The sequence below is a fragment of the Tursiops truncatus genome, chromosome 9 (assembly GCF_011762595.2).
Source record: "Tursiops truncatus isolate mTurTru1 chromosome 9, mTurTru1.mat.Y, whole genome shotgun sequence".
Taxonomy (NCBI): Eukaryota; Metazoa; Chordata; class Mammalia; order Artiodactyla; family Delphinidae; genus Tursiops; species Tursiops truncatus.
Genome location: NC_047042.1, coordinates 32086143 through 32111581, shown reverse-complemented (window position 1 = coordinate 32111581; position 25439 = coordinate 32086143). Strand labels below are relative to the sequence as shown.

At 41.4% G+C, this 25439-nt stretch overlaps 1 protein-coding gene across 1 annotated transcript in view; it reads left to right on the top strand.

The window, feature by feature from the left end:
* The first annotated feature begins 9030 nt into the window (after positions 1-9030).
* The window catches only part of DNAH11 (dynein axonemal heavy chain 11), a 313899-nt gene continuing 297490 nt past the window's right edge, over positions 9031-25439 (top strand). The window contains 2 exon segments of the mRNA XM_019928507.3: positions 9031-9693; positions 11036-11179. Of these exon segments, the coding sequence (XP_019784066.2) occupies positions 9343-9693; positions 11036-11179 (495 nt within the window). The 5' untranslated portion in view covers positions 9031-9342.

The window sequence follows — 25439 nt, the reverse complement described above, 5'->3', positions numbered from 1 at the left end:
AATACACACATACCCTAAAATTCTGTATAAAAGATTTGTACCAATAGTTTCCATAAAACTACATTTTTATCTAGCCCTTCTACTTCTGGAAATTAATTTGCTTCAGGACTTAATGATAGCAATGACTAATAGGCTTGTATTTTGAGTCTCCACTCATTGGACAAATACTGAGGGTCTATTTGGTACCAGGCACTAATCCATGTGTCAGACCAAGAAGAAGACAAAAAACCCTATCCTCTGCCCTCACAGAGTTCACACATAGATTTGAAAGTGGTAAGGGCAACGGGGACAAGTAGGCTAAACGTGAAGAGTGCTGGGGCTGCGATTGTAATTAGGGGGGTCAGGAAGCCTCCCTGAACTGATGTCTGAGTAAAACTGGAAGTGAGGAAGCAAACCTTGCCGATCAGTATCTGAGAGGAAGCTGGGGGAAGAGGAATCAGCAAAAAGGATGAGCCCTACGCCTGACTGGACCACAGCTAACGCGCAATAGTCTAGAGGGGCCAAAAACGAGGAGAGCAGGAGAGAGGTAAGAGGTGGCGGTGCATCCTTGCCATGGAGATAAAGGCCTGCTCATAACGCAGAGTGTTGAGCAGCCTGGTAAAAGCAAAGCCGTGTGACACAGAGATCACCAACTGGGAGGCTGAGGAGTGTGGGCTTGATTCCTGGTTCTGCCACTTCCTACACAACCTTGGGCAAATTATCTAACTACCACTTCTGCATCCTCTTTTTCTCATTTCCAAAATGGGAATAATACCTTGTAGGTGTCTTAAGAGGATCAAATAAGGTAACTCTCAAGCCTCTGACACAATAGTATTTAATAGATAGAAGTTATTGTTATCATAACTCAACCCAAAAGGGGGCAGGGAGGATGGAATAGTTCCCAGTTGGACCAATCTTGAAATGCTTTGGGTACCAATATGTTGAAAAGTTAATGCTCAATATCCCATTTTAAAAAAGAGAAATTTCAGTGAGAATTTCTTGATTCAACTGTACATTTTTTCTCACACTGCCTATGAGCTAGTTTCTATCTCAGATTTATATGATGGTCATCTTTTCCCAATGCTAAGCAAAATTAAAGTTTCAAATCTTAGTTACTTTCTAATTTTTTAAAATTAATTTTATTTATTTATTTTTGGCTGTGTTGGGTCTTCGTTGCTGTGTGTGAGCTTTCTCTGGTTGTGGCGAGCAGGGGTTACTCTTCGTTGTGGTGTGCAGGCTTCTCATTGCGGTGGCTTCTCCTGTTGCAGAGCACAGGCTCTAGGCACGCAGGCTTCAGTAGTTGTGGCACGCGGGCTTTAGTAGTTGTGGCTCGTGGGCTCTAGAGCGCAGGCTCAGTAGTTGTGGCACACAGGCTTAAGTTGCTCTGCGGCATGTGGGATCTTCCCGGACCAGGGCTCGAACCCGTGTGCCCTGCGTTGGTAGGCGGATTCTTAACCACTGCGCCACCAGAGAAGCCCAGTTATTTTCTAATTTTAAAATGTTAATTTCAACTACTTGCCTACCTAAGTGATAGCAGACAACCAAATGAGTGAACTAAGAAGTAAACCAAACGGTGAAAAACAGAAACATCGCCCATCTGCTGTTCAAAAACTTTTATTTTGTTGTTAACGTGTGGAAAACTTTCTATATCTAAAATCATCCCCTGTGTTTAGAGATACACTTAAATAAACAAAATGAAACTGAGCTTACAGGGCAAAAGTACTCCTATGTTTTTAGTTCCCTGTTAAATTGCAACCATGAAAAAAAAACAATGTGCATTTTGGTGTCCAAACCTTTTCTTATCCTAGACAACTTTCTCTCAGACTTGGTTCAGAAAAGAATAGGATGCTCTGCATTTATGAGCTCTAAGCTATCTTCACTTAGCTTTTCAGATTCTTTGTGGAATAAGATAAGATATAAACAAATAAATTGTTCAGACTGGCTTCGTGCCCTGCCAGGCTCAGAGGCACCTCCGCTGGCTGCTGCCCTCCACTTCCAGCACCTCTTCCATGTCACTATCTTAACTGGGCTTCAGATCCTGTTCTTAACTCTGACTTGCCCCTTTCATTCCCAAGCTAACCTGTAGAGATGCTTTTTCCAATCAGCCAGTCCATTTAGCACATATTGTGTGCCACCAGGTTCAGGCGTAAGGGATGCTCTTCCTCTTTCCTGTATTAATCCTGCCTCCTTCCATCTCTCCTTTGGCTAGATTTCTAGAGCACCTCGAAATCCCCTTCCCCGACTCCTAGGATGGGCTGGCCAGCACTTGCAGAGATGGGAGTGCAGTAAGCCCTCATCCGCAGGGAGCAGCCAAGGCTCAGATCATGTTGGGCCACAGGTTAAGATGAACAAGTCTCGAGTCAGAATCAGAGAGCCAAGAAGTCAGACCCTGGGAGCTAAGATCAGACAAAAGCAAATTACAGGGAAGAGGAGGAAATTAAACTTGAGCAGTTGTCTCCCACACTCATTCTTCTTTGAAGCATACCTTTCTAGACGGTTGGCTTGACTCAAATTGTGTTATTTATTATCTTGCTATGAAATGTGGTTTAATAAATATTTTACTGATAGCAGTATTATTTTTGAGATGTGGAAGCCATAATAAGGTTATATTTTCTGCTGGTAAAATTGTTCCTAGCTTGTATAATTTTATGTTGGAATTAAATACATCAGTAATTCATGGTTCTAAAGGGCATCATGGTTTTGAAATGTTTGGTCACCCTAACATGTTTGGAAAACCACTGTTGAGGAAAATAGTATAAAGGCAAAGGGCAAGCTAACTGAAAAAAGATTCCAACTCAATTCAGCAATGTTGTAAATGGTTACGACTTTAACTGTCTTATGTCTTTGAAGCTTTTATGTTAGCTTATTCTTTGTCAAATATATATATGTATGTGAAATATGTGTGTGTGTGTGCATGTTTGGTGAAGCATCATATACATTTCTAATTGCTGTTTGTAAGTCAGAATTAAATTATAAGTTACTATGGTTTTGTATTATAGTCGCTTCCTCTCATTTTCTATAATTATATGGACAGAAAGGTAATATTGTTAGAAAATTATACCCTATTCTAATGATGATATATAACCTTTAATTCTCATTTTTATGGAATAAATCATGACTAGAACAGGGTTATGGGTCCTATGAAAAGAACCTCAGTTCTTCATTTATTTTCTTGTTTGTTTTGTTTTTCAAAATCCAGGGGATGTCAATTTGTATTAAAAGTCAGTGTAAGCAGTGATCTTTTTTTTTTTTCTTTTTTTGCGGTACGCGGGCCTCTCACCGCCGCGGCCTCTCCCGTTGCGGAGCACAGGCTCCGGACGCGCAGGCTCAGGGGCCATGGCTCACGCCCCCAGCCACTCCGTGGCATGTGAGATCTTCCCGGACCGGGGCACGAACCCGCGTCCCCTGCATCGGCAGGCGGACTGTCAACCACTGCGCCACCAGGGAAGCCCGCAGTGATCACTTTTTAACATATAGAAATATTGAATCAGTATCTTGGGCACACAGAACTAACATAGTGTTGTAGGTCAATTATGCGTCAAAAAAATACATAAAACAAACTAATAAAAGAAGGAAAAAAAGAACAGTCTAGTAAGTATGTCCACCCATTCCATAAGTAACTAGGAGTACTTTTATTCTTATGTCCAATTGTAAATCCAGACTTTGACATAAAATAGGAAAAGATAAAAGGGTGAACCTTCCTAAAGAATTTTACTGATCATTTTGTAGATCTAAGATTTATTGTTCTGTATTTTTAGGAAAAGTGTTACCTTGTTTACAAAATGTTTTTAAAATATTAATTTTCTTTTAAATAGTATCCTTATTCAAATCCATGATCTTAACAAATTCTTTAAAGAATGAATGCGATGAGAAAAGAGGTAATAATCACCAGAGAATATATTCAAATAAAATATTTGTCTTCAGTTTATACATTTTGTTCTAATAGAAATATTGATCAGATTTATGATTTAAGTATTTATGCCTCTTACTAAATATGTCTTTTAACTCTGGCATTGTTCAGAATACTCTCAAAGTAATTATCTCTAAAAAAAATAACTCTGTTTTATTTTATTTTTTGTAGGTGAGCTATAACTTGGCCTAAAATACATCAAGCTTGTGAATCCAGAGGACATTGCTTTGTTCTCAAGAATCTACAGCACCCAATCAAAATTTAGACATATTTAGCTATCAGACTAAGAGTTGCCCTGTTCCAAGTTCAGTTCATTCCCTGTAAACAAAAGAATATAACAATAATTATTGTTCCTGATTATTATAGATAGAGATAACAGTCAAAAATTTTAATAACAGGGCTTCCCTCGTGGCGCAGTGGTTGAGAGTCCGCCTGCCGATGCAGGGCACACGGGTTCGTGCCCCGGTCCGGGAAGATCCCACATGCCGCAGAGCAGCTGGGCCCGTGAGCCATGGCCGCTGAGCCTGCGCGTCCGGAGCCTGTGCTCCGCAACGGGAGAGGCCACAACAGTGAGAGGCCCGTGTACCGCAAAAAAAAAAAAAAAAAAAAATTTTAATAACAGGCACAGCACAGCAGCCATCAATCAGAAGGGATTGATTGGAGGGAGGTCCCAGAGCCCCTCCCTGTTTCTGCATCCTATACTCCACACCCCCATCCATCCCTCCAACCCCACCCCCCTGGCATTACTCTTTCAGTTGCTAGATCTTGGGGAGGTCATGGGGTGGTAGTAGGGGGATTGGGAACCAGAGTGGCTATTTAGTTTCCAGTATGGCATTATCTCAGCATTTTAATAACCAGTGTGGCTATACTGGCATCCTAGCTGAATGTGAACAGTGGACAGGTAGGTTTATACTCCAAAGTGTGCCATGAAGAGTATTAATGATGTAGCATTTCTTAAAAGAATGCTCCACTGTTACCTCCAGGAATTTCTTCTGTGCTGATAATGTTCCATTTTGCAAGTCTTGTTGCAGATGTATGGGCAGTAATAACGACCACAGACATGCCTCTTGGCAGACCACAAAAGTAAGACAGACCCCAATTGCAGAGATGTTAAAATGTGAAAAAAGTTGCATCACAGAATCAATGAACTACACTTCAAGATATGTTTATTTCCTTTCTGCTTCCATCAATTCCCTCTCTTCCCCAACACCCTGAGCTTGCCAACTGTAGTTTTGTTGACCATTTCAGGATCAAACTACTGAGATTCACAGGAGATTACTTCATTTGCATTGTCTGTTTACATGGGGAGTTACGGGTTTGGATGGCCACAGGAAAAGAACTGTTAGTGCGCACTGAAAGGATGTTTTATTAATTCTAACCTTTCCCAGCCCAAGTAACCTTGTTGTGTGTCACAGAGAATGCCCTCTCTGTAAGGAGCTGGAATTGCTGGGAAAGCTTTGGGGACTTCTTGGTGCTGGTAGAATTTGGGCATTCTAGGGTATTCTAATCCTTGGAGATTTGGGGATATTACAAATTATATGTGATATTCTATATCCTGGAACAATTCATATTAGGAATATAAATATATATTTATATTAGGAATTCATATTAAGAACATATATATTTAGGGAGAAAAGCAAGAATGCAAACAATGCTTACTGGTTTAGGAAGAAACTTAGCAGCTTTACAATGGGTACATCAGCAATGTAAATAGAAAAGAGAAGGCAGATTTACCTGATATAAACACACTGCTCTCCTCCTCAAATCTCCCTCCACTAACTAAGTAGCACCTATGAAAGGGCTTTGTAAACTGTTGAGCACTAGACAAATGTGTGCGCTGCCTCCACGGGGGGAGGGATCACGAATCCTCATTTAATTTCTACCTGTGCCCAACTCTGAGCACTTTCTCTAAGCTTTCTCCTCATTTCTGATTTCAAAGAAAGGTTTAACAAGCAGGAATAGAAATAATAATGTGTTTGATACGATGTAGGAGATATTCAGAAATAATTGTGTTTATACTCCCTACAACTTAACTCATACTCTTTTGTAGAATTTATTTAATCTCTAAATCCTCTTCCTTCTCTGGAACTAGTGCTCCAGAAATAAAACTTCTTTTCTGTTCTCTTAATTAATTAAATTAATTCATCTCTTTTTACACATTTATTTTTCTCTTCTCCCTTCAGAGGCTCTAACCCTTTCCTTGACTAAAATTTTTTGGGTTACAGAAGTCCTTCCCTTGTTGGCATTTTATTTTGAAGTGCTTATTTCAATTCAACAAATATTCGAACGGTAGTATTGCTGGAGGGTCTGTGTTAGATGCTGCAGGGGGTAAAATAAATAAATGGCACAGTCCCTGACAGCACCTGCCTTCAAAGGGCTTTGTTGCTAATAAGGAAAAATAAGAAAGCTGCACAAATAACTATAATGCAAGGTAGAGTACATCATACAGGTACAGGAAGAGATTACACTGTAGACTGGTGAGGATTTCCTCTCCAGAGTCCTGTGATCCTTGTTGCTTGCTTGCTTCTGTCAGTCATTACAAGTACACCTCAGAATTGTCTAAATGTTACAAAATTATTCTTTCCTGCAAATCTGTTGGTTTTCTATTACATTTCCCCCTCTATCTCCTAAATTCATGCTTAGACTCTGCAAAGATGCTTTAGGTTGTTTTTTTGTTGTTGTTATTTATTATTATTATTTTTTTAATCAAAACCAGCAGTGGTAAGAAACTGTAGCTTAACTATTGTTGTGTATCTGCTTTGAATGGCCTTGACCTTATGAGTTGACATTCCTGCCTTTGATTTCCATGTCCCTTCACTTGGTATACAACCCTTCTCTGCCCCCACTCTTGACCATGGCACATACCTGATGGCCTCAACAGTGGCACCCCATTATGTTTGTCCTTTACCCACTTGTTTCTGTCTTGATATCTCTGGAAATCCAGACAGTAAAATTCCTCAAATCACATAGTTTTCTCAGTTTTACCCTGTTTTTCTTTTTCTCCTTCCAAAATCTCAAGTTGACCTTAATCCAGGCTTCTCCAAGAATAAAGTTCTTTTAATGTTTAGCCACACTTAGGGGGAAAAAAAGTAATAAAGTCTTCATAATTCTTGGGAAATTGTATTAGTGTGAAGAGATACTTCCCATGATGTTATACGTTTATGGGGAATCTGAGAAAAAAACACATCCATACCTTTCTTGGTTGACTACCAAATGGACAGTTTTTACCCTTTTTCTTCACCAGCAGAACCCACATTTTGCTCAGGCTCCTCCTACTGGGCATATCCTTAAAAGGAAGCTGGAGTTGGATCTTGATCTCATTTCCCTTGACAAACCCAAGTTTAGATATGGACATGAGATGGAATACTGGCCAATCAGATGAAAAGGAACATCTTCTGGAGGGCTTCAGAAAGTTTTCTTTACACAAAAATGAAGATGCTGTTTTCTTGCTTCTGGACTTTGTCACCTGCAAGGAGTGCTAGAAAACATGATTGCCACTTAGCATCCATAATAGGAGAATAATTGACTGGTTGGAGACCACAGAAAAGGGAGATGAACAACAGTCTCATCCCAGAGTCCTTGTGTTAACCAACCCATGGCTCTTCTACAACCAGACTTCTTGGGTGAGATTATAAATGTTCTTATTGTAGGCCACTATTACTTGGGTTTTCTGTTAATTGCTGTTAACTGCAGATTTTTGTTCATTACAGATATGAATTACTTCTGAAATACACAATTTTTTAAAAAAGCCCAAAACGGAAGTCAAGATTATATTGTCCTATAGGACATTAAGGAGTATTGTATCTAACCTAGCGACCTTATTTCAATAGTCTTTCTCCACTGCCTGTGAATCTCTTTCTCTGATTCTCCTGGAACCAACTTCACCATTTTGTTGATATCCTCATTAATGAGTTGAAGACATCTTTGACATGTCTTCATTCTATATTTTGAGTTACTATGTGACTTCTTGAAAATTGTACTTAAATAGTAACACTATGATTTAAATTTTTCTGAATTTTAAAGTGGTTTTTCACTTCAATTTAGTTCAACTCTTATTTACAGAATTCCTGTGTCTCTGGGGTAGGAGATGCAAAGGTAGAATATAGGCGTGAGAGGAGAGACTAAGAAGCATTGTAAGGTGTTTACAGTGATTTCCAGGCTTGCTTAGTAACCACTGGGTGCCCCAAGGATTGCTTTGGACCATACAAAACAGCCTTCCAGGAGCCTGTGTTCATTCAAGCGTCTGATGATATAACTAGAAAATCTTATAGGTGGTTATCAGACACAATTGACATCCTAAAAAGAAAAACTGTTAAGGCACCAAATCTTGCTGGATACAACCTATTTATCAATAATCAGTTACGATAATGGATTATTGAGGGCAGCACTCCTTCATAGTTCCTATGGGAAACAAGGGGTTTGAAGTTTTTACTTTGAAATGAACAAATGGAAAGGACTAAAAAAACTTTAGTTTGAGGACTGCCCCTCAAAATTCTGGCTACTTCAGTCTCAACAAATGTCATTAATAGGCCATACTGAAATCCATTTCAACATCACGGAGACTGTTACTAATCTGGAACTTTTCCCCCTTGAGCTTTTACTCTTGGATTGAATAATAATTCTATATATTTTCAGAGCACTTTGCTATTTACAAAGACGTCATGCATTCTTTCATTAGGTGTATTAACATCCCAGTTAGTGGCAGGTGAGGTTCAGAATCAGGATTTTGAATACCTAGATCTTGGATTGCCACAACTAGGAAAGCTGAATTGTAGTGTTGGCTCTTTTCTGGAAACATTCTAACAGCTACGGGCAAGGTAAATTAAAAGCCCTCGACGCGAGTCCTGAATCCCGGTTCCACCATCTCCTTGTTGCTTAGTCACTTTGTGACTTAGTTTCTTTGCTCATTAAATAAGCTGACCAGTCGAAGCCCTGCCTTTCTAGGTATTAAATAAAATAATCAAGGGGATGGACTTAGCACGGAGCTCAGCACAACCCAGCACTGCTCAAAACACAGCAGTTAATCAATACTGGGTTGCCATTCTCCCTTCCCGGGAGCCCCAAGATGTCCAGTGTGCCAGGGCGTCAGAGGGCAGCGGACGAGGCCATCGAGTGGCTCATGCCGGTCGAGGGCACGCTCCTCCCCTCCAGAAAGCTGCTCCACTCGGCTCTCACTCCGCCCACAGAGGGCCGGGGCGGGGACGCCGTTCCCCTGGAAACGGGACGCGGCGGCTCAAGACTCGCCAGAGCCCTGGCGCGTTGCGCTCGCATTGCGCGCAGACGCCGGCTGCCAAGTGGGAGCAGGTGTGGGACTAGCGGCCGCGCTCCCGGTGATCGCTGGAGGAGGTGGGCGCGTCTCGGAGCGCGAGTGTGGAGGTGGCCTCGCCTACCCGGAGCTGGGCAGGGGCGCGCGCGTGGAGCCGGCCAGCCCCGCGTCCCCTCAGACGTGCTGGATGGCAGCCCAGGTGGCAGCCCGGGAGGCGGGAGGCTTCCGGGAAGTCCCGACCCTTCGCCTAACCCCGGGCGCCGGCCCGGAGGCGGCGGGCCTAGTGGAGTATGAAGAGGAGGACGAAGACGAGGAGGTGGCGGCGGCCAGGAGAGCGCGGACTTTCGCCCAGGACGCGCGGGTGCGCTTCGTCGGCGGCCGTCTGGAGCAGATGCTGGGGCTCCCGGAGGAGAAATGGAGCCAGCATTTGGAGAGCGAGGACAAGCGGCAGGTCCTGGGGGAGTTTCTGGAGAGCCCCAGCCCCGCCTGCCTTGTGTTCAGCGTCGACGCCTTGGAGCGGCTCGCGGCGTCCCAACAGGTAAGGGGCGACGGGCGAGGGAACCAGGTCACGCCTCCCGCCCAGCCTGACGGACACTTGAGCGGGACAGGCCAGTTGTGCTTCCTTGGGTTCTCTCGGGGCACACATGAGGGCGCTTTAAAAAACTTCAATCAAGTGCCTGCCGAGAGTCCGCAGGGTCCCCCACGTGTGCCCACTCTGCTGTTAAGTGGTTGTTGGTTAGTTTTCTAGAAGGTCAGCCTTTGGGCCTGCTTCACCCGGATAAAGCAGGAAAAGCAGCGCGTCCTTCAGCTGCCTGGGCGTGAGGCGCGAGGTGAGTTCTCTTTGCCAGATAACTTTTCTTTAAATCGCTCTTGTGTCACTCCGGAGCCAAATGTGGTGTTTGGCGGAGCCCAAATAACTTGTCATGGCTCAGTCTGCCTGTCTAGCACACTTCATCGCAACGAATAATACTTAGGACTCCTTTTAAAAAAGAATTGCCTGGAAATCTGCGCTCAGGAAGTTCTCTCTCCCTCTCCCTCCCCACTCCCTTTTCTCTTCCTTTTTTTTTTTTGTTTTTTTCTTTTACCTTTTTAAATCTAGACTTCTTGTACACTTGAGGGTTAACGTATCACCTACGATCACGGCATTTATACTTAAAGAGTTTGCGAAGACTTTGGAGCAAGATTTACAATTTTGAGATGCCTCACTGTCAGTGTTGTAAAGTGATGCCATCATCACTAGATGTGGTCGTAATAATGGCGGGGAAATAGGGACCCAAAGAAAGAGAGTAACTGGAGTTAGCCTTAGGGTTTTGTGAGTTCTGAATTGTTTTTGTTTTGCTACTGTCCTAATTTTAAAAGTTTGTCAGTGGAGTGGACAAGAACAGTTTAGTATCACTTAAACAGTCATGATATCTGAAGAAATGACTTGATAGTTATGGAAATGTTAGAATATCTGATTAAACACTGCTTTGAGTATAGAAATACAATTTAACCTCTTGGTCTTTATCTCGGTTTGGCCTACTTCTGAACAAGAAAATGTTACACAAAAGAATAACCTTTGCTAAGATGGAAACATTCTAATTTCTTCCTGTATTTGTTTAATTATGAGACTTTATGGTATATGATGATCCTAATTGACATGCTTTTGAAAGGACATTCCACACCAATAATACTGTGAAATTAACATTATAAAAGAACAAAGAAAATTGTATAAACTTTGCAGAAGAGCAGTGGAGCAATCTTATTTATAAAGGTAGGTAAGATGCCAGGTTTTGTTTCGTATGCTAGCAATCTACTTACAAGTTAGATACAGCAAATCCTGCTTGTTAACATGGAAGCTACATTGTGGACTTAAAATAATTATGTTACTCTTGTTTCAGATTCCAAGAGATGCAAAACATAAACTTGTTTATATTGCCAAGAAGAGTACTGAAAACATTGGAGTAAATGATTTCTCTCAAACAGTTTTATTTGGAGAGTTACCTGCCTCATCCCTTGGACATGTAACTGCTTTCCTAGACGAGGTACTGGTCTATCCTTAATATTTTAATCTTTCATTTATCTTTATGACACTTGGAATTATTCAGGACAACTGTGGCTATTAAAAAGAGAATTTTTAGAAGCCAGTCATCTCATTAGCCAGGTGGACGGAAAATGATAGTATTTAGACTGTTCCTGAAATGAGCTGTTATTGATGCTAATGTTCAACAGGTGGTTAATTTGCAGGATCCTCCTTTTCCTCTCTTTCTAAATAATGGAAGGAAATTAAAAAGCAGCTTGAATTGAATAGGCTCCTGTACTTAGCTATAGGTATTAAACTTCATGTTCAGAGTAGAGACAAATTTACCCTTTGGAAAGGGGTATTATCAGTTTTTCAGATTCCTGTTAGTTTCTAAGTGCACTCCTGTTAGATAATGGGAAAGGGTAATGGAAATAATGTATTAGGAATGACTGCCTTAAAATTCCTCTTTCTCTCCCCTTAAGTCAGAGAAATGCTCTCTAAACCTGTGTTACTGGCACTCTAATGTGCATTAGAACCACCTAGGGATTTTGTTAGAGGCAAACTGATAAATTAGGTTTGGAGTAGGGCTGAAATTCTAGATTTCTAACCTGGTGCTGATGCTGTTTGTTCATGAACCAGCTTTGAGGAGCAACCTGCCAAATAACTAGGTTTGAAAGAACCAGAGCAGTGGTTCTCAAACTTTGCTGAACATTTGGACCACCTGGGGAACTAACATGCCTCGGCCCAGGTCACACCTCTTACCAATTAAATTAGAATGTCTGGGGGCGGGTGGGAGCCAGGCTGCAGTAGTTGTTAAAGATCTCCAGGTGACTCTAATGCACCCCAAACTCTGGGAAACACTGGGTTAGTATTGCTAAACCAGATTTCAGTAGCCAAAGCAGTCTTGCCAACGCCAATATTTAACATAGGAATAATTGCCAACATACTTTTTACTAATGATTTGTCAGTCTCCATCTTTCACACCTCTTCTCCTTCCTGAGTCTCTTCTGCTGTCTTCTTGAAAGGAGGTGTTTTCTTGCGATCTCTGGGCTAACTAAAGCTTCTGTCCCCCAACTTCAGTTCTACCTTGGTTTCACTCCTCTTCTGTTGAATTTACATGGTTTTAGTTGATTTCATGGAGTTAACTAGGAAGAGTTTTCTATCTTCAGCACTTGAGACAGTTTTCGGTATGTAGCAGGTGTTCAAGAGATTTTTATTGAACTGAATCTGATGACAGGATTTCACATGGTATGTGAATGACCTTTGGTCCTGTGAATCCAGGCTGCCATCAGCTGGCCTTGGAAGGGCAAGGCAGCACTCTTCATTGGAATTCTCACTCTGTCTGTGTACGGTGACAGAAGATACAAAACCTTTCCCAATTCATCGGAATTTACCTCAATACCAGGGTCTGCACAGCCCTCTGAAAAGTTTAAGTGAAAGAGAGTAAGCTGTCCCTGAGCACATCTATAGAAGGCACAGAACATTCAGAACCTCACGGGTTTAACAGGTTTGGAAGATTCTCATTTATTTAATTATGCTTGAGGATATGAGCATTGGGAGGAAAAAAGTGAGGACATCACGCTCAAGATGTCACTTGGGTTTCTTTATGGACAAGGCTTAAATTCAGAATGAAGGGGCCCTAAGGCAAGACTATAGATTTTTAGATAAAAAAATGTTCAAGGCTTGTCTTTGCTTAGTATCCACAGTGGCTCACATAATTGGCTAATTAACTGTGGCTTACGATGTTTGAAGGACTCCCAAACTTTTCTCTCCAGGCAAGATCTCTCTTCCAAATTCCAAAAAGCTCCATATGCCTTCCTGACATTCCACTTGGTGTGCAATAGACATTTCATACTTAACATTCCAAGTTGAGCTGATGTTCCCCACCCTGTGCTGTTTGGAATTATTCCCAGAATAATGGATGTGAACTCCATCCTTCCAGATGCCCAAACCAGAAAAACCTCCTAGTCAGCCCTGACTCTTGGCTTTGTCTCACACTTTATATCCATTTTGTCAGGAAATCTTGCAAGTTCTGCCTTCAAACATACCCAGAATCAGTTCCCCTCTCCCCTCCATTGCTACCACCCTGGTCCAGCTCACCATTATCTCTCACCTGTGTTAATACATCAGCCTCTTAATTGGTTTTTCTGCTCCTATATGACTCCCATCTAGAACCTATTCCCAACACAGCAGCTAGAGTGATCCTTGTTGAAACACGAGAAAACATGTCACTTTCTGCTCAGACCCTGCACTGGTTCTCCTTTTACTCAGAGTAAGGGCCCAAGAGCTTATAGCAGTCTAGACTTTGCATTGTTTCTTGCTGTGGATCAACAGTATCAGCATTAGCTGGAAGCTTGTTAAAACTGTAGAATCTCAGGCCCCGCCCCAGAGCCGCTAAATCAGGACCAAGAAGCACAGGTGATTCTTAGGATTGTTAAAGGATGAAAGCATGGGCTCGAATTCTCTGTGACCTCCCCATGACCTCTCAACTCAGTTGCTAACTCATGGCTTCCTTGCATTTCCTTAATTGTCTCAGGCACACAGGTGCCCCAGGGCCTTTGCTCTTGCCATTTCTTCATCTTCCCCAGAATCCACTCAGCCAACCCCTTCATGTCTTGCAAGTCTTTTTTGCTCAAATATCTATTTTCCGTGAAGCCACCCTCCAGGTAAGCAGGGATCTTTGAAGGTCAGGGACTTAGGGTCAGGCAAGTGAGATACCCACTTCAAGAACAAAACTTCCAGAGAGGTGGAGAGAAACAAAAACAACCCAGTAATCAAGAGGAGTAATAATTTAAGGCAGTATTATTATTACTATTTTGGCTGTGCCACGCAGCTTACAGAATCTTAGTTCCCCAATCAGGTATTAAATCTGGGCCCTCTGCAGTGAAAACACAGAGTCCTAGCTACTGGACCCACCGGGGAATTCCCAAACGCAGTATTTTAAAAAATAAAAACTAATGCAGAAAAAAATCAGCACTTGAAGTAAAAGTAGGATCACTAATAGTGCCATGCCAAGTCATGTTAGAGGCTGAGGCAAAAGGTCAGTAATACTCATCCTGTCTTTACTCAAAAATGTTGATACTTTATTCATCATTTTTGGATTAGCTTTTACTTTAAAAATATTCATCTCAATTATTGAGGTTTGTTGGGTTTTATTTTTGATGCCCTCTTATGCTCCAAAGTGAGTGCCTTACTTGCCTTACAGTAGTCCCAGCTCTTAATCTTCGTTGCTCACTGATGAGTCCCAAACACGCAAGACTCTGCCTGACACATAGTACGATCTAAGTAAGTACTTGTTAAACGAATGAAGGTTAAATAAGGGCTAAGGATAGCCTGTTCTTATAAGAGACAAAACACTGAAGCTGCAAGATATTTCGTTAGAGAAAAAGCATTTGGTGTACGATCTCTGCTATCTCCATTTGAATTTTTTGGACCTTTATATGAAAAGGACACTTTGTGGGAAATTGTATGCTAACTAAGCCCATAGTTGTCGTTTGTTCATTTAATCAGAACTTAATGAATATCTGCTTGGTGCCAGTGACTGAACACACCTGGCAATTAGGACGATCCTGCCATCGGAAAGCATGCCGTGTGAGCCAATAGTGATATGATGTGGTGGACGTAGTGGTTTTAGCAGGATGCTGTGGCACCTGCAGGGTTGGCAGGGAAGGTGGGGAGTCTCAGATAGGATGATTGTAGGTCTTGGTTTGCTTGGGGGCGGTTCCACTTTCCTCCTGTTACAGATCAGTTAACATCTGCTCATTTTTATTGCTTGTTTTTATTCTCTAAAGCATCCTCAGTTGTATGGTAAGTTACTTGGTCCCCATAGTGTCGAAGGACAGGAGCAATAGCTAGATGTAGGTGAGGGAAGAAGGGAGAAGCAGTGCAAAGGCACAGAGGTGAGGAAATGCAGATTGCATTTTTATTTATTATTATTTTTTTTTGCGGTACGCGGGCCTCTCACTGTTGTGGCCTCTCCCGTTGCGGAGCACAGGCTCCGGACGCGCAGGCTCAGCGGCCATGGCTCACGGGCCTAGCAGCTCCGCGGCATGTGGGATCTTCCTGGACCGGGGCACGAACCCGTGTCCCCTGCGTCGGCAGGCAGACTCTCAACCACTGCGCCACCAGGGAAGCCCTATTTTTTATTTTTTTGCCGTACGCGGGGCCTCTCGCTGTTGTGGCCTCTCTCGTTGCGGAGCACAGGCTCCGGACGCGCAGGCTCAGCGGCCATGGCTCACGGGCCCAGCCGCTCCGCGGCATGTGGGATCTTTCCGGACCGGAGCACGAACCTGTGTCCCCTGCGTCGGCAGGCAGACTCTCAACCACTGCGCCACCAGGGAAGCCCCAGATTGCATTTTTAAAAATGGACTGCATTAATACGTTTAGATTGGGGAAGAAGAGCTGGAGGGTGGTGAGAAACAAAGCTGGAGAGGCTGATTAGAAAATTAACACCTATGTAACTTTTTCATCCAATGGTTGCCACCAAAGCCGGTTGTCAAACTCATATCCGTGTGTTTACTGGAAGATGGTAGCAGTAAGGCATGTTCTGTGAAGGTTTTTATCAGGACAGGCTTCAGTGGAAAGTTTTGAAATCAAATGGTCATTTATGACTTGCATTCCAAGCTAAACACTTCTGTCTTTCTGGGTACTTTGTATATGAAGAAGAAAAACATTTAGTGCAAGGATTGGTGAATTGGTGACTCAATCAAGGAGCGAGGAGGGACTGTGTTATTGAGGTAGTGATTGGAATGAAAAGGATTGAGGTAGTTTTCCAGTGCTATGGTTCTTAACTGGGGTAGAATAAAGAAGGGATGGACCAAGTGTTTGAAAGGAATATGGGGAAGGTCATTTGACTATTTTTTCTCGTTTAATGACCTAATATGCTGTCACTTGTATTCAGTGTTGTATAGTCTTTGAAGTTTGACTCAGATATACAGTGATTAACAGTAATTTATGCTGAGAAGCTGGGACCTCCCAAACTTCTCTCTCCAGCCTTGATCTCTCTCCTGAACTCCAAGCTTAGACTTCCACTGCCCTTACGGACATGGCACTTGCTGTGTAATAGACATCTCAAATCCAGCTTCTCCGAAATTTTACTCCCGATCTGCTGCTCAACATTATTATGTGTCCCTATACATTATTATTTCTAACTCTATTATATAATTAGCAAAAGTATTAAAAATGTCATGTAGTTATTTCCTTAAGTATTATGTTGACTCAAATCTTGAAAGAAACAATAATTGTAAATGCTTATCAAGCCAGAATGAAAGTTATGATTTGGTTTTTGTAGTTAGTGTCTGGGGCCCATTCCTAGACATTTCCGTTTAAGAAGTCTGGCAGAGGACCAGGCTCCTGTACTTTGAAAGTGTTTGTCTCGTAGTAGTCTCTACTGATTTAAGAAGCACTGTAAAAAGAAACACTTTTTAAAGAGTGTTTTAAAAAGAGATAAAAGAAAGGTGAGTAAAGAGATTTAAAAAGAGATAAAAGAAAGGTGAGTAAAGAGAACTCTAGCAAAGGCACCATGGCTCTTTTATCTGTACTTGTATATCCCCTAGTAAACATGTCCAAATTATTTTGGTTTAGAGAAAGTTCACGGATTTTTCTTATAAGTCATAAAACCTAGACCAAAAAATTTACAGCTGAAGACAAAACCCCAGGTTAATTGAATTACTTTGTAATACAGCTTGTTGATAACAAGATTTATTGTCATTAAAGAGCACATCCCAAGTCAATTTGTTCTAAATGATGTTCATGGAGTTACTCTTGTTGCTCGCCTAATTGCTCCACAAAGCATGGGGCTCAGAATTTCCTAACAATTTTATCTACAGCTTGTGACACAAATATTTAATTTTAAAAGAAGTTGGCCTCGTCACAGAACAGTAAATAGAGTGAAGGTTTGAAACAGTATCCAGTAAATTAGAAACGTTGAAGAACCAGAATTATCCTCAACCCTGACTTTTAGAAAAAGCTGTTGCTGTTGGGAATTTAATCTAGAAAGCAGTTTTTCAGTGGATCAGTGCATGTTTAGCCCAGTAAGACTAAACTGTTCAGTCTGGTTTCCAAAGCTCTTTATGAACCTTCCCAGCATTTCTCACAGCTCCGCCTCTTAGGGGTGCTGGCTCTAGTTTCAGGCAGACCAGACTGGAACTTTCTCAGAACCCTACGCCTGCAGCCCTCAGTGATTTTGCATCAGTGTTCAGTTTTCAGCCTGCCCTGCGTCGTTCATCTTAAAGATTTAAACCAAGTAGCAAGTTTCCTGGCAAGTCTTCCCTAATAACCCTCCTGGCCAGAGATGGGTGTTTCTCCTGTGTTTCCACATGACACAAAAACGTGCCTTTCATGGCAGTTCTGATATCGAGGTACCTAACCCACGGAGCTCATAGAAGACACGCTAGTTCTTTTCTTTTTTAAAATTTATTTTTATTCAAGTATAGTTGATTTACAATGTTGTGTTAATTTCTACTGTACAGCAAAGTGATTCAGTTATATATATATATTTTTTTCATATTCGTTTCCATTATGGTTTATCACAGAATGTTGAATATAGTTCCCTGTGCTATACAGTAGGACCTTGTTGTTTATCCATCCAGTATATAATAGTTTGCATCTGCTAACCCCAAACTCCCAGTCCATTCCTCCCCTACACTCCTCCCCTTTGGCAACCACAAGTCTGTTCTCAATGTCTGTGAGTCTGTTTCTGTTTCATAGATAAGTTCATTTGTGTTACATTTTGGATTCCACATATAAGTGATACCATATAGTATGTCTTTCTGATTTACTTCTCTTAGTATGATAATCTCTACGTCCATCCATGTTGCTGCAAATGGCATCATTTCATTCTTTTTTTATAGCTGAGTAGTATTCCATGATATATATATACCACATCTTTTCTTTTTTTAACATCTTTATTGGAGTATAATTGCTTTACAATGGTATGTTAGTTTCTGCTTTATAACAAAGTGAATCCGTTGTACATATACATATGTCCCCATATATCTTCCCTCTTGTGTCTCCCTCCCTCCCACCCTCCCTATCCCACCCCTCTAGGTGGTCACAAAGCACCTAGCTGATCTCACTGTGCTATGAGGCTGCTTCCCACTAGCTATCTATTTTATGTTTGGTAGTATATATATGTCCATGCCACTCTCTCACTTTGTCCCAGCTTACCCTTCCCCCTCCCCGTATCCTCAAGTCCATTCTCTAGTAGGTCTGTGTCTTTATTCCCATCTTGCCCCTAGGTTCTTCATGACCATTTAGTTTTTTAGATTCCATATATATGTGTTAGCATACAGTATTTTTTTTTCTCTCTCTGACTTACTTCACTCTGTATGACAGACTCTAGGTCCATCCACCTCATTACAAATAACTCAATTTCATTTCTTTTTATGGCTGAGTAATATTCCATTGTATATATGTGCCACATCTTCTTTATCCATTCATCTGTCAGTGGACACTTAGGTTGCTTCCATGTCCTGGCTATTGTAAATAGAGCTGCAATGAACATTTTGGTACATGAGTCTTTTTGAATTATGGTATTCTCAGGGTATATGCCCAGTAGTGGGATTACTGGGTCATATGGTAGTTCTATTTTTAGTTTTTTAAGGAACCTCCATACAGTCCTCCATAGTGGCTGTATCAATTTACATTCCCACCAACAGTGCAAGAGGGTTCCCTTCTCTCCACACCCTCTCCAGCATTTAATGTTTGTAGATTTTTTGATGACGGGTTCTGACTGGTGTGAGATGATATCTCATTGAAGTTTTGATTTGCATTTCTCCAATGATTAATGATGTTGAGCATTCTTTCATGTGTTTGTTGGCAATCTGTATATCTTCTTTGGAGAAATGTCTATTTAGGTCTTCTGCCCGTTTTTGGATTGGGTTGTTTGTTTTTTTGATATTGAGCTGCATGAGCTGTTTGTAAATTTTGGAGATTAATCTTTTGTCAGTTGCTTCATTTGCAAATATTTTCTCCCATTCTCAGGGTTGTCTTTTTGTCTTGTTTATGGTTTCTTTTGCCGTGCAGAAGCTTTGAAGTTTCATTAGGTCCCATTTGTTTATTTTTATTTCCATTTCTCTAGGAGGTGGGTCAAAAAGGATCTTGTGGTGATTTATGTCATAGTGTTCTGCCTATGTTTTCCTCTAAGAGTTTGATAGTTTCTGGCCTTACATTTAGGTCTTTAATCCATTTTGAGTTTATTTTTGTATATGGTGTTAGGGAGTGTTCTAATCTCATACTTTTACATGTACCTGTCCAGTTTTCCCAGCACCACTTATTGAAGAGGCTGTCTTTTCTCCACTGTATATTCTTGCCTCCTTTACCGAAGATAAGGTGACCATATGTGTGTGGGTTTATCACTGGGCTTTCTATCCTGTTCCATTGATCTGTGTTTCTGTTTTTTGTGCCAGTACCATACTGTCTTGATTACTGTAGCTTTGTAGTGTAGTCTGAAGTCAGGGAGCCTGATTCCTCCAGCTCCATTTTTCATTCTCAAGATTGCTTTGGCTATTCGTGGTCTTGTGTTTCCAAACAAATTGTGAATTTTTTTGTTCTACTTCTGTGAAAAATGCCAGTGGTAGTTTGACAGGGATTGCATTGAATGTGTAGATTGCTTTGGGTAGTAGAGTCATTTTCACAATGTTGATTCTTCCAATCCAAGAACATGGTATATCTCTCCATCTATTTGTATCATCTTTAATTTCTTTCATCAGTGTCTTATAATTTTCTGCATACAGGCCTTTTGTCTCTTTAGGTGGGTTTATTCCTAGTTATTGTATTACTTTTGTTGCAGTGGTAAATGGGAGTGTTTTCTTAATTTCACTTTCAGATTTTTCATCATTAGTGTATAGGAATGCAAGAGATTTCTGTGCGTTAAATTTGTATATTGCTACTGTACCAAATTCACTGATTAGCTCTAGTAGTTTTCTGGTAGCATCTTTAGGATTCTCTGTGTATAGTATCATGTCATCTGCAAACAGTGACAGCTTTACTTTTTCTTTTCTGATTTGGATTCCTTTTATATCTTTTTCTTCTCTGATTGCTGTGGCTTAAAACTTCCAAAACTATGTTGAATAAGAGTGGTGAGAGTGGGCAACCTTGTCTTGTTCCTGATCTGAGTGGAAATGGTTTCACTTTTTCACCATTGAGGACGATGTTGGCTGTGGGTTTTTCATATATGGCCTTTATTATATTGAGGAAAGTTCCCTCTATGCCTACTTTCTGGAGGGTTTTTATCCTAAATGGGTGTGGAATTTTGTCGAAAGCTTTCTCTGCATCTATTGAGATGATCATATGGTTTTTCTCCTTCAATTTGTTGATATGGTTTATCACATTGATTGATTTGCATATATTGAAGAATCCTTGCATTCCTGGGATAAACCCCACTTGATCATGGTGTATGATCCTTATAATGTGCTGTTGGATTCTGTTTACTCGTATTTTGTTGAGGATTTTTGCATCTATGTTCATCAATGTTATTGGCCTGTGGTTTTCTTTTTTTGTGACATCTTTGTCTGGTCTTTGTATCAGGGTGATGTTGGCCTCGCAGAATGAGTTTGGGAGTGTTCCTCCCTCTGCTATATTTTGGAAGAGTTTGCGAAAGATAGTTGTTAGCTCTTCTCTAAATGTTTGATAGAATTCGCCTGTGAAGCCATCTGGTCCTTGGCTTTTGTTTGTTGGAAGATTTTCAATCGCAGTTTCAATTTCAGTGCTTGTGATTTGTCTGTTCATATTTTCTATTTCTTCCTGGTTCAGTCTCAGAAGGTTGTGCATTTCTAAGAATTTGTCCATTTCTTTCAGGTTGTCCATTTTATTGACATAGAGTTGCTTGTAGTAACCTCTCATGATCTGTTGTATTTCTGCAGTGTCAGTTGTTACTTCTCCTTTTTCATTTCTAATTCTATTGATTTGAGTCTTCTCCCTTTTTTTCTTGATGAGTCTGGCTAATGGTTTATCAATTTTGTTTATCTCCTCAAAGAACCAGCTTTTAGTTTTATTGATCTTTGCTATCGTTTCCTTCATTTCTTTTTCATTTATTTCTGACCTGATCTTTATGATTTCTTTCCTTCTGCTAACTTTGAGGGTTTTTTGTTCTTCTTTCTCTAATTGCTTTAGGTGTAAGGTTAGGTTGTTTATTTGAGATGCTTCTTGTTTCTTAAGGTAGGATTGTATTGCTATAAGCTTCCCTCTTAGAACTGCTTTTGCTGCATCACATAGGTTTTGGGTCGCCGTGTTTTCATTGTCATTTGTTTCTAAGTATTTTTTGTTTTCCTCTTTGATTTCTTCAGTGATCTCTTGGTTATTAAGTAGTGTGTTATTTAGCCTCCACGTGTCTGTATTTTTTTCAGATTTTTTCCTGTAATTGATATCTATTCTCATAGCATTGTGGTCCAAAAAGATACTTGATATGATTTCGATTTTAAACTTTAAAGTCCCCTACTATGATTGTGTACCTGTCGATTTCCCCTTTTATAGCTGTTAGTATTTGCCTTATGTATTGAGGTGCTCCTATGTTGGGTGCATAAATATTTAGAGTTGTTATATCTTCTTCTTGGATTGATCCCTTGATCATTATGTAGTCTCCTTCTTTGTCTCTTGTAATAGTCTTTGTTTTAAGTCTATTTTGTTATAAGGCAGAAACTAACACATCATTGTAAAGCAATTATACTCTACATGATGTTAAAAAAAATTAAAATTAAAAAAAATTAAAAAATAAAGTCTATTTTGTCTGATATGAGAATTGCCACTCCAGCTTTCTTTTGATTTCCATCTGCATGGACTATTTTTTCCATCCCCTCACTTTCAGTCTGTATGTGTCCCAAGGTCTGAAGTGGGTCTCTTGTAGACAGCATATATACAGGTCTTGTTTTTGTATCCATTCAGCCAATCTATGTCTTTTGATGGGAGCATTTAAGCCATTTACATTTAAGGTAATTTTCGATATGTATGTTCCTATTCCCATTTTCTTAATTCTTTTGGGTTTGTTATTGGTGGTCTTTTCCTTCTCTTGTGTTTCCTGCCTAGAGAAGTTCCTTTAGCAATTGTTGTAGAGCTGGTTTGCTGGTGCTGAATTCTCTTAGCTTTTACTTGTCTGTAAAGGTTTTAATTTCTCCATCAAATCTGAATGAGATCCTTGCTGGATAGAGTAATCCTGGATGTAGGTTTTTCCCTTTCCTCACTTTAAATATGTCCTGCCACTCCCTTCTGGCTTGCAGAGCTTCTGCTGAAAGATGAGCTGTTAACGTTATGGGGATTCCCTTGTATGTTATTTCTTGTGTTTCCCTTGCTGCTTTTAATATTTTTTCAGTGTATTTAATTTTTGATAGTTTGATTAATATGTGTCTTGGCGTGTTTCTCCTTGGATTTATCCTGTATCAGACTCTCTGTACTTCCTGGACTTGATTGACTATTTCCTTTCCCATATTAGGGAAGTTTTCAACTATATTCTCTTCAAATACTTTCTCAGTCCCTTTCTTTTTCTCTTCTTCTTCTGGAACCTCTATAATTCGAATGTTGGTGCATTTAATGTTGTCCTAGAGGTCTCTGAGACTGTCCTCAGTTCTTTTCATTCTTTTTTCTTTATTCTGCTTTGCAGTAGTTATTTCCACTATTTTATCTTCCAGGTCACTTATCCGTTCTTCTGCCTCAGTTATTCTGCTATTGATCACTTCTAGAGATTTTTAAATTTCATTTATTGTGTTGTTCATCATTGTTTGTTTGCTCTTTAGTTCTTCTAGGTCCTTGTTAAATGTTTCTTGTATTTTCTCCATTCTATTTCCAAGATTTTGGATCATCTTTACTATCATTACTCTGAATTCTTTTTCAGGTAGACTGCCTATTTCCTCTTCATTTGTTTTGTCTGGTGGGTTTTTGCCTTGCTCCTTCATCTGTGTGTTTCTCTGTCTTCTCATTTCGCTTAACTTACTGTGTTTGGGGTCTCCTTTCGCAGACTGCAGTTTCGTAATTCCCGTTGTTTTTGGTGTCTGTCCCCAGTGGCTAAATTTGGTTCAATGGGTTGTATAGGGTTCCTGGTGGAGGGGACTAGTGCCTGTGTTCTGGTGGATGAGGCTGGATCTTTTCTTTCTGGTGGGCAGGTCCACGACTGATGGTGTGTTTTGGGGTGTCTGTGGACTTATGATTTTAGGCAGCCTCTCTGCTAATGGGTGGGGTTGTGTTCCTGTCTTGCTAGTTGTTTGGCATAGGATGTCCAGCACTGTAGCTTGCTGGTCGTTGAGTGGAGCTGGGTCTTGGCCTCTAGATGGAGATCTCTGGGAGATTTTCACCATTTGATATTACATGGGGCTGGAAGGTCTCTTGTGGACCAGTGTCCTGAAGTTGGCTCTCCCACCTCAGAGGCACAGCCCTGGTACCTGGCTGGAGCACCAACAGCCTGTCATCCACACGGCTCAGAATAAAAGCGAGAAAAAAAAGAAAGAAGATAAAGTTAGTAAAATAAAAAATAATTATTAAGAAAAATAATTTTTTAAGTAATAAAAAAAGGACAGAGAGAACCCTAGGAGAAATGGTAAAGGCAAAGCTATACAGACAAAATGACACACGGAAGCATACGCATACACACTCAGAAAAAGAGAAAAAGGGAATAAAATATGTATTATTGCTCCCAAAGTCCACCTCCTCAGTTTGGGACGATTCGTTGTCTACTCAGGTATTCCACAGATGCAGGGTACATCACGTTGATTGTGGAAATTTAATCCGCTGCTCCTGAGGCTGCTGGGAGAGATTTCCCTTTCTTTGCTTTGTTCGCACAGCTCCCGGGGTTCAGCTTTGGATTTGGACCCGCCTCTGCGTGTAGGTCGCCGGAGGGCATCAGACAGGACAGGGTTAAAGGATCAGCTGATTCGGGGGCTCTGGCTCACTCAGGCCGGGGGGAGGGAGGGGCACGGAGTGCGGGGCGAGCCTGTGGCAGCAGAGGCTGGCATTACGTTGCACCAGCCTGAGGCGCGCCGTGCGTTCTCCCAGGGAAGTTGTCCCTGGATCCCGGGACCCTGGCAGTGGCGGGCTACACAGGCTCCCTGGAGGGGAGGTGTGGAGAGTTACCTGTGCTCACACACTGGCTTCTTGGTGGCTGCAGCAGCAGCCTTAGCGTCTCATGTCCGTCTCTGGGGTCCACACTTATAGCCGTGGCTCACGCCCATCTCTGGAGCTCCTTTAAGCGGCGCTCTGAATCTGCTCCCCTCGCACACCAGGAAACAAAGAGGCAAGAACAAGTCTCCTGCCTCTTCGTCAGCTCCACACATTTTCCCGGACTCCCTCCCGGCTAGCTGTGGCGCACTAACCCCCTACAGGCTGTGTTCACGCCCCCAACCCCAGTCCTCTCTCTGGGATCTGACCAAAGCCCGAGCCTCAGCTCCCAGCCCCCGGCCGCCCCGGCGGGTGAGCAGACAAGCCTCTCAGGCTGGTGAGTGCTGGTCGGCACCGATCCTCTGTGCGGGAATCTCTCCGCTTTGCCCTCCGCACCCCTGTTGCTGTGCTCTCCTCTGTGGCCCTGAAGCTTCCCCCCTCCGCCCCCTGCAGTCTCCGCCCGCGAAGGGGCTTCCTAGTGTGTGGAAACCATTCCTCCTTCACAGCTCCCTCCCACTGGTGCAGGTCCCGTCCCTATTTTTTGTCTCTGTTTTTTCTTTTTTCTTTTGCCCTACCCAGTTACGTGGGCAGTTTCTTGCCTTTTGGGAGGTCTGAGGTCTTCTGCCAGCGTTCAGTAGGTGTTCTGTAGGACTTGTTCCACGTGTTGATGTATTTCTGATGTATTTGTGGGGAGGAAGGTGATTTCCGTGTCTTACTCTTCGACCATCTTGAAGCTCCTCCCCTACCACATCTTCTTTATCCATTCATCTGTTGATGGACATTTAGGCTGTTTCCATGGAAGACACACTGTTCCTTACTAATCTCCTAGCTCAACAAGTAGTGGGTACAAAGCAGGAAATTGTAATAATAATACAATTTGGAAAGATTTGTTTTATCCCCATTGGAAAATAAAATAAAATTTCAGTTTGTTTTTAGTTAACTAGAAGATTGTGTTCTCAAAATCAGCTTTAAAAAGGTGGAATACCTATTTTCTAAGCATTTTAACTAATGGAAATTTTATAGGTAATGCTGGTGGTCTGGACAGATTGTGTCAGGAAAATGTTTAATTAGTACATATTGAAAATGAGTGAGGAAGCAAGAAGAGACCAACTTCGTTAACTCAACAAACTCTTACTAATTACGTAAGATATGCTGGGCTTTGGGAACACAAAATAATTTTGGAGTGTTTTCACACATATAAT